This window comes from Nannobrachium achirus, assembly GCF_963921795.1.
Source record: "Nannobrachium achirus genome assembly, chromosome: 1".
In the NCBI taxonomy this organism is placed as follows: domain Eukaryota; kingdom Metazoa; phylum Chordata; class Actinopteri; order Myctophiformes; family Myctophidae; genus Nannobrachium; species Nannobrachium achirus.
Genome location: NC_137810.1, coordinates 75475107 through 75485020, shown reverse-complemented (window position 1 = coordinate 75485020; position 9914 = coordinate 75475107). Strand labels below are relative to the sequence as shown.

The following is a 9914-nucleotide window of genomic DNA, read 5'->3' as shown; positions in this document are numbered from 1 at the left end:
AGGCAGGAGGGTGAAGCAGCATCCACCAGAATCCTTTTAGCCATGTTTTTCTTCTAGAGCAGCCTGTATGACAGTAGGAGGAGATGGAATAGATGGTCATGTATACAATGTACTAATGTATACAATTACTGTATATTTCCAAAGAAGAGCCCGGGTGTTTAATACACAAAAATAATTTTGACCCAGAGCGTTTTAAAAGAACCAGGGGACTGTTTTCAACATTCTTTTATTTGTTTGCCCCAGTCTTTACTCGAAAACAAATCAGGAAGAATTATACAAAAAAATAATAATAATAATAGCCCGGTGGGTATTAGTAGCCAGCAGCTATTTCCAAAAGGGCCGCTATTTGGAAATATACAGTATGTGTGCACATGTGTCCACTGCATTCACCCGTCTTATAACTACTAGGAGCAGTGAGCAGCCATTCTACAGCGCTCTGGGAGCTATTAGAGCAGGGGTCCCCAAACTACGGCCCGCCTCCACATTTGACCCGGCCCCCTGAACAATGACGCAAAAAATAAAAAAATAAAAATGTTGCTACTACGACCTCACTTTGCCCCAGTCATAGAACGTGAACGTGAGCCCCCCAGAACGGAATAATGGCAAAAAGGTTGGTTAAGACTAAGAGAAAAATTGATTCAGAGTGCAGGGTATTTAACCCGCAGTGGACACACGATTATTTTTTTGTTCAATGCAAAGAAAAGGCTGTTTGTCTCATCTGTCAAGAGGCGGTGGCGGTATTCAAAGAATACAATCTGCGCCGACATTATGAATCCCGTGACCATCACAAAGACAAGTATGATAGCTTGCAAGGCCAAATGAGAGCAGACAAACTTGCAAAGCTAAAAAGTGGACTGTTATTTCAGCAGACTACAATTGTACGCCAAACTCAGCTGAATCAAGCGTCAGTTCGGGCCAGTTTCCGTGTTGCTCAGCTGATCGCAAGCGGCGGTAAACCTTTCACTGAGGGAGAGTTTGTCAAGAAGTGTTTGAATGTTGTCGTGGAGGAGTTGTGTCCCGAAAAGAAAGATCTCTTTAATGCTGTGAGTCTGTCGGCGAGTACAGTTACCAGACGTGTTGAAGAAATTGGTGATAATGTATATGCCCAGCTGCAGCAGAAGACGAAACAATTTGACTTTTTTTCTTTAGCACTGGATGAGAGCACGGACGTGCAGGACACCGCGCAGCTTCTTATTTTTATTCGTGGAGTTAACACACACTTTGAGACGTGCGAGGAGCTGGCAGCCCTACAAAGTATGAAAGGCACTACGACGGGGGAGGATATTTTTGGCAAAGTATGTCAAACCATGGAACAGTTGCATCTGGACTGGGCAAAGCTTGCCAGCATCACGACTGACGGGGCTCCAGCTATGCTCGGCGCGACACGGGGTCTAATAGGGCGCGTGAACCGGGAGATGGAAGAACGGGGTCTCCCCGCCCCGCTACAAGTCCACTGCCTAATCCACCAGCAAGCACTGTGCTGCAAAGTGTTGAAGTGGGAATCTGTCATGAAGGTTGTGGTGTCAAGCATAAACTACATCAGAGCAAATGGACTTAAACACAGGCAGTTCCAACAATTCCTGTCTGAACTGGAGTCTGCCTACGGAGATGTGCTGTACTACACAGAGATCCGATGGCTGAGCCGCGGCAAAGTTTTGCGGCGTTTTTACGAGCTGCTACCCGAAATTAACACATTTCTGCAATCAAAAGGCAAAACGGTCCCAGAGCTGATCGACCCAGGATGGAAATGGCACCTCGCATTTTTAACAGATGTGACAGAAATGATGAACGGCCTTAACTTGCAGCTACAAGGCCAGGGGAAACTCATTTGCGACATGTATTCCCACATTAAGGCATTTGAGGTGAAACTAGCGCTGGTTTTGGAACAAGTGAAAAGGTGTAACTTCACCCATCTCCCTGCTACCCAAAGCCTTTCTGCAGAGAAGCCAGCGGTCCCTTTCCCAGCTGACAAGTGTGTGGAAGCACTGGAAATGCTGAAGGCGGAGTTCGGTGTGCGAGTCCGTGAACTACATGTTCATGCAAAAGAAATCCGTCTTTTCCAGAACCCCTTTGTTGCCGACATCAATGAAGCCCAGCCTTCTTATCAGTTTGAGCTGGCCGAGTTACAGAACTGTGATGTTCTGAAAGACGCATTCAAGCCTAACAGTCTCATTGAATTCTATGCCGCCCTCCCAAATGACACCTACCCTAACATAAAAAAACAGGCAATGAAGATGTCCACACTTTTTGGCAGCACGTATATCTGCGAGCAAACCTTTTCACGCATGAAACTCCTGAAATCTCCGACGAGATCAAGATTGACAGATGAACATCTGCATCAGTGTTTGAGACTGGCTGTGACTAGAATGGAACCCGACATTCAACTCCTCACCAGCCAGATGCAAGCCCACAGTTCACACTGATGAACACAGCTACAGTACATAGGTAAGCTCACTTTTCTGACTTGAATGAGTCATTCTGAGTATAAACAAATATAATAAAATCTAGCCTTGCTGTACTGTACTGTGCTGTGCTGTGTTGTGCTGTGCTGTGCTGTGCTGTGCTGTGCTGTACTGTACTGTGCTGTGCTGTGCTGTCTACTGGGATAAAATCCATCTCCACAACCATACTGGTATTGAAATGTATTGTGCTGTGTGGTGCTGTATTACTTTAGTTTGGTTTCTAAGCCTGCTTGCTTTGTGGTTTTCAGAGGGAAGTTGATGAGAGAGAGCCTACAGTGGTGTCTACTGGGCTAGCCTACTGGAACCTACAAAACTGGATTATAAGGAAAGAACACAAGAACTTTGAGAGACTGCTCATATGAGTGATTTAAGAGATTCTGCTCTTAAATCAAAAGCTGAACTTTTACCTACGATTGTGCACGGCACAACAGAAACTTTCTTTCTGTGAACCCAGAGAGGGTTGTTACTATTGATTTCATAAATAGGCCTACTGTTATATCCTGACTTTTTCTGTGAAGAATATTTCCTGACTTTTTCTGTGAAGAACCCAGAGAGGGTCATTTGATTTTTATTGATTTCATAAATACTATGTGAAGAACCCAGAGAGGGTTATTTGATTTTTATTTATTTCATAAATAGTGTTATTATATATTTCCTGACATTTTTTTCTTCTGTGAAGAACCCAGAGAGGGTTATTATGTCTCAGAAAGGGTTATTAATATTTGGTTATGTGTGGTTTTATTATGGAAACAATAAATGTTTAAATTTAGGCACACCTGCGATCGTCACACTTTTTCTGTTACAAACTGACCCCGGCCCCCCATCAGAGGTGGGAAAAGTTATGTGGCCCTCACTGGAAAAAGTTTGGGGACCCCTGTATTAGAGGATCAGAGTCTTGCTCAGGGACACACATCCACACATTGCTGGAATCAAACCTGAGACAAAAAGGGCCTCTGGCTGCCTGGGCGGCCTCACTAACCACTCTGCTATGACCACCCACTGAGTATTCATGGAGAATAATGACAGAACCCATTCATCATCCTCAAAGTTTTATCTGTCATTTATTTGTGTCATCACTTCCAATCCAATTCCACTTTCAATGATTACTACCACGTTGGGTCCCGACCCAACGTGGGGTCGTGGGCAGGTGACAGTGGGGTCGCGAACTGACCAAAAAAAGATTTTAAAAAGTAAAATATGTGAGGTTGTCGCCACCAACCATAGAATTAAAGCGACCAACAGGACGGCAAGTCGGCAACTTGACTACACACTCTGCCTCCAACACCGGAGGAGGAGAAACATTGAAGAGAAACACAAAGAGTTATGTTCAATGTGCACAGGCGGCTTAAAACAGTTGTGGGTGTTTGTGTTACTTGCAAGGTAAACACATTGGAGTTCATGTATCCAGCCCCACGGCTCACGGAGATAAATGGTGAATAGACGGTTTCGTCCCCTCTCAGTCGGGCAACCTGAAAGCAAACTCCACCTGCCCCAAAGTTTGATTTACCTGCCAGGGGGCAGGTGGGCAACCCTTAGTGTCAACACCTGAAAATAGCACATCTACAAATTCACATGATGCGCTTGTAGATTGGCTATTTTCAATTGCTAAAGTAGCAAGCCTTAAGTATTAGGCTAGCCAATAAGTTGGAAATTTAAAAATAAAATAGCCGATCATCGCATAGTGACACGCTGTGTGTGAGCTTGTAGGTCTGCTTTTTTCAAAGGATTTGTATAGCCTACAGGTCTGAAGTGGTTTTGTAATAATAATCATATCTACACAGTAACTAAAGTTTTCAAATTACTTGCAGTGGAAAAAGATTGTTTATCAATCATGTTAAATAATATTTGTCTCTTACTGAAGTAGTGGAATAGAAGGAAAAATAGCTGAACATTGGAAATACTCCAGTAAAGTAAAAAAAAGTAGGCTACTTCAAGTAGGCCTACAGTAATTGAGTAAAAGTACTTAGATACTTAACCTTTCAAATTACAACCGGTTGTAAATAAAACAAATGTTTTAGTTACTCCACAGCGCCCTCTACAGATCTTATCAATAGAAATTGTCCATTGACCAGATTTTGTCTTCTGGCGAAATATTTGTCCAAAAAGTGTATTTTAGACATGAGGTGGGGGGCTCAGAGTGTTGCCACTATAGAAAGTAGGCTTTCAACTCCATAAAGCATTCTTTGTTTTGGTATGTAGGGAGGGAACGTGTATATTTATTTATCTTTTACTACAGACGAGTGTATTGTTATTTCCGGGTTGTTTCTGCGGTGGCTCGAGGTGGATGCATTTTGATTTATTTAAAAATAGTGTATTTTACAGAGTGGTTGTGGTGCTGAGAGGTTTCCCACCACGGAGAATAGACTTTAAACAACGTAAAACAACCTTTGTTTAGGTGAGTAGTGAAGTAGTTTAGTTTATTTAGACTGAAGAAGAGCCCTCGTAGGACAGTGGAATTCCTGGTCCTGTATCTGAGCCTGCTTCCTGGCAGAGTGTTAGCTGGACCACAGCTAAGGACTCACCAACGAAGCTCATTTAAGTGTAATTGAACCTTGGGAACAACGTGAATGTGTCTTCAGAACACCAGACCGTTGTCTCTAAATAAACTGGACATTTTCCAGACTAAACTAACGTCAGAATAACGGAACGGACAGCTGTAGCAACTATGCTAACTGGTTAGCATAGCTGCTACAGCTAACCGTTAGTTTATTGACCACCATGCCACACTCTAACGTTATCAAGTCAAACTGTCACAGTGAAAACAACAACAACATGAATGTTACCTGATAAACTTCAACAATGAATGAAGTCACTTCAAGTCTCCAGGTTTTAATCCGTTCTTCTGGTCTCTCGCAGCCACACAACGATTCCAGGAAGAAGAAAAAAACACAAAGAAATCTCTGAATCTTTGAAAACATTTCGTTGTGGGAGGGAACCAGCGTTGCCAGGTTTAGTGAGAGATTTAAGCAACCACGTCGATGAAAACAAGCCCAAAATAAAGCGACTATGAGCACTTTAACCCATGATATGTAATCTTCGTCTACCCAAATAATGTTTAAGAAAAATGTGAAACATTCTAACAACACAAATCTTGACTGGGGGTCCCTGGCATAGTCCATATAATATGTTCAGATGGGGTTGATCTGCATAGAAAATACACAGGCTATGAATTTGGGGGTCCTTGGCAAAGTTGTTATGAAAATGCTTGAGCAGCACTGGTTTAAACAACATTACAATTGGCCGTTTGTCAGCCTTCTGATAGCGATTTCGCTCATTATAATGAATAAGCTTCAACAGACTAGTTCACATGGACCTTATTAATGTAACTAAGAGTTACGATTGGGTACATGTATATTTTAAATGGGCAGAATTACGAAAGCCAGCCTATTTTGTGAGTAGAACCATAGATATATAAGAAGGCTAGATATAGCTCACGCCCGCTGTTGGCCAATGGGGACTGACGTCGCTACAAGTCGGCCATCTTGGGACAGGACCGATCGCCCAGTATAACCATTAATGTCTATAGTGCATGTACTATTTAAATGACCAGAGCTTGCTCAATTTTCAACCTATTTTGAAACGGATTGGTTTGTTATAAACCTAAGAAACGTAGCTATGTTACTGTATAATTAGAATAATTATAACCATGGATTTCCATATGAAATAACATTAAGTATATATGTAAAGTAAAGCAATTAGCTATACACACTGTATTTTATTGTAAATATGTAACAGTATGTAATAGTTCCATTATTAGTCATATTTATATTATTTAATACATTATGTATTAAATGTAAGAATGTATTTATTTAATATAAAAATCTGTCTCATTTGGCTTATATTTATCTTATATAAAATAGTCTCATGTTGCCATTCTGTAAAATATGAGATTAGAGATGGGGCTTCAAGGTTATTTTATTAAGGACATAACAAAACCAAATAGACCTCTTTTTTAACTAAAATAATACATAATACAATAAGTCATTTCCCAATCAGTAACATGACCAATCCTCCCCTCCCTCTGAGATCAGACCACCAACAGCTAGACGAGTACATACATAATATATACCAACTATAGTCATAACAGCAATAATCATGATATATATATATATATATATATATATATATATTGTTAAACCCCATGCTGCACAGGTAGCTTTTGGTGGCCCTTGATATTGAAGTAGGCTACAGTACACCTGTTTGAAGGTTCAATGGACCAATATTATATTGAACAGCTCAACAATGATCAATGAGGTAGGGGGTTAGACTGGAACTTTGGGGGGCTGTTGAGAGGGCGGTGGCGTGGCAGTGTAGAGAGACAGACAGGACAGGATTTACCATCATCATGTATACCTGTAGCATTAGAACTGAATAGCAAAATCACAGTGGGTTCCTTTTCTCAGATGGCATTCAGTGCACTACTCATGGGCTCATACGTTCTTGCTTGGAGTAAACTTTAAATGTATACAAAGCCTGAAAGGAGGTAAACCAGACTCAAATAAATCCATTGGGGAAAAAATTACCCATTATTTAACATCTGCATTACTTACTTTACAAGAAGACTACACAATTATAGAATGTAGAAGAATGTTTTATTTGATCATTGTTGGCCTGTTATATCTCCTATGGTACCAGATCAATACAGCATGGAATTGTGGATGAAATGTTTCCATATATATATATATATATATATATATATATATATATATATATATATATATATATATATATATATATATATATATATATATAAAACCACTGAGGAACATTGGCTCGAAGCCAAAATTAGGCTTCTGTATCTGCACACAGAGTTTGAGCGAATGGCCTTTAAAAAGGACCATTTTGGGTAGTCATTTTAGCAATATTTAGAACAGGGACACAACTAACTTCATCAGTGTATGGTGGTGACTGTCAATGCCTGAGCAAAAACACATCCTCTGAACCTATATCCTCCTATCCTATGGGCTGTTTTCATCTGGAATCTGCAAATGCCTGGCGAACGACCCACTCTGCTGCCTTCAGAACAGATGGTATCACCAGACCTCCATTGCTTTTCAGGGTCAGCAGGTGGTAGCTCTTGTCCTTACAGGCAGATTCAGCATCGGTCACAAGGCTGGCCCAGCAGACATCACAGGACAGCATCTTCAAAGTGCGTCGCACAACAAATCCTGAAATTAGCAGTAGACAGATTATTATAATATTATTAATATTATTATTACAATAAATGTACCCCCATTGATTCCGGATGGGGACCCAAATGCATTCGGGTCCCCATCCGGAATCAATGGAGCTAAATTTACTATAATCATTTTTTTTTCTTAGGAATGTGATAAACACAAAAAAGAAAAATATTATTGAACTCAAGTCTCCATGGTGTGAATAATCTATATTAAAAAAAAGTCATTTTGGGGGTGAACTACTCCTTTAAGGGTAAGGATGTATGTATGTACAGTATGTATGTATGTATGCATGTATGCATTAGCCTATGCAAACTTTGAGAATAAGACAACCACACTAAAAGAGTTAAAAAGTGTGTAAACAGGTGGTAGAAATATTTCTAAAAGCCAGGGTCAACAACACTCTTGCAATGTTATTATCTCACAGCCCTGTTGTTCCTGTGCAGCAGAACTTGTATTGTACATAGTGATTATCCTAATTATAATATAATATTGTCATATTTGTGGCAGGTGATCCCACAGGTTCCATTTGGATACTCCTTTCATTGGAGCAGCCATAGGCAGCAAAACAATCAGGCATCTTCACAACAGACTTCACATACAGTAGGCTATATTTCTGTAAACAAAAAGACAGCAATTCCCTGTATCAATGTATCTAAATGTAAGATATTTTTAACAAACCAAACCGCTTGGAAATCATGTAATTCTGCCTCTCCCACCATTGTAACTTTGCTGTCAACTTTGTAATAATATAGCCTATAAGTCTAGCTCACACTCACAGCCTCTTTCTTGTCTCTTAGCCTGCAACTAAAAAATACAACAATATCATTATTTACTGCACTTTTATTTTGAAGGCTGGAGCCTGGCTTATTTCTGCCAGCGCCCAGACCGGAAACGTTCTTTCTGCTCATTTCACGGACCCCGCCTATGTGAAATGAGCAGAAATAGCGTTAGCAGAAATAAGGCTTCCGGCGCCGATCTCTTCAGAATAAGAGTACCCCTAAAGCCATTGCAAAAACATTGAAAACGGATAATTTTGTCATAATATGGACGTTACAAATATAGATTAAGTATCTAAACGAACAAACAAAATGCAAATTAGGTTTCTGGGTATAAAAGAAAGGTTTTAATAACATAAAAACATAATAAATGGATAAATGCTGTTCACTGGAGTGCATAGCCTTTACAAATTTGACTCTGGACAGCAGACGGCTCTTTGTGTCGCCACTTTGGAGACATGCACGCGTGCGGGAAAACCTCCTCTATCACGCCACACTCTCCGCTAAGCGGGGGAGGCGTCCCCTCAATTTCTGCTGGCTTTCCAGTGCAGCCACCCGCTCAAAAAAGGGTAATTTTCGGACATTTTCAGACTCTAGTTGGCGCTGGAGAGCAGACGGCTCTTTGTGTCGCCACTTTGGAAACATGCACGCGTGCGGGGAAACCTCCTCTATCACGTCACACTCTCCGCTAAGCGGGGGAGGCGTCCCCTCAATTTCTGTTGGCTTTCCAGTGCAGCAACCTGCTCAAAAAAGTCAAATTTTCCGACATTTTCAGACTCTAGTTGGCGCTGGAGAGCAGACGGCTCTTTGTGTCGCCACTTTGGAGACATGCACGCGTGCGGGAAAACCTCCTCTATCACGCCACACTCTCCGCTAAGCGGGGGAGGCGTCCCCTCAATTTCTGCTGGCTTTGCAGTGCAGCCACCTGCTCAAAAAAGTGACATTTCGGACATTTTCAGACTCTAGTTGGCGCTGGAGAGCAGACGGCTCTTTGTGTCGCCACTTTGGAGACATGCACGCGTGCGGGAAAACCTCTACTATCACGCCACACTCTCCGCTAAGCGGGGGAGGCGTCCCCTCAATTTCTGCTGGCTTTGCAGTGCAGCCACCCGCTCAAAAAAGTGACATTTTCGGACATTTTCAGACTCTAGTTGGCGCTGGAGAGCAGACGGCTCTTTGTGTCGCCACTTTGGAGACATGCACGCGTGCAGGGAAACCTCCTCTATCACGTCACACTCTCCGCTAAGCGGGGGAGGCGTCCCCTCAATTTCTGTTGGCTTTCCAGTGCAGCAACCTGCTCAAAAAAGTCAAATTTTCCGACATTTTCAGACTCTAGTTGGCGCTGGAGAGTAGACGGCTCTTTGTGTCGCCACTTTGGAGACATGCACGCGTGCGGGAAAACCTCCTCTATCACGCCACACTCTCCGCTAAGCGGGGGAGGCGTCCCCTCAATTTCTGCTGGCTTTGCAGTGCAGCCACCCGCTCAAAAAAGTGAC

The 9914-nt window shown here is 41.9% G+C and overlaps 1 protein-coding gene across 1 annotated transcript; it reads left to right on the top strand.

Moving 5' to 3' along the window:
- Nucleotides 1-818: 818 nt before the first annotated feature.
- LOC308289920 (general transcription factor II-I repeat domain-containing protein 2-like) lies at nucleotides 819-2423 on the top strand (the record flags this gene model as incomplete). The annotated part of the gene is made up of 1 exon (XM_080731701.1): nucleotides 819-2423. One exon carries the CDS (start codon nucleotides 819-821, stop codon nucleotides 2421-2423), a length of 1605 nt encoding a protein of 534 aa, XP_080587827.1.
- Nucleotides 2424-9914: the final 7491 nt, after the last annotated feature.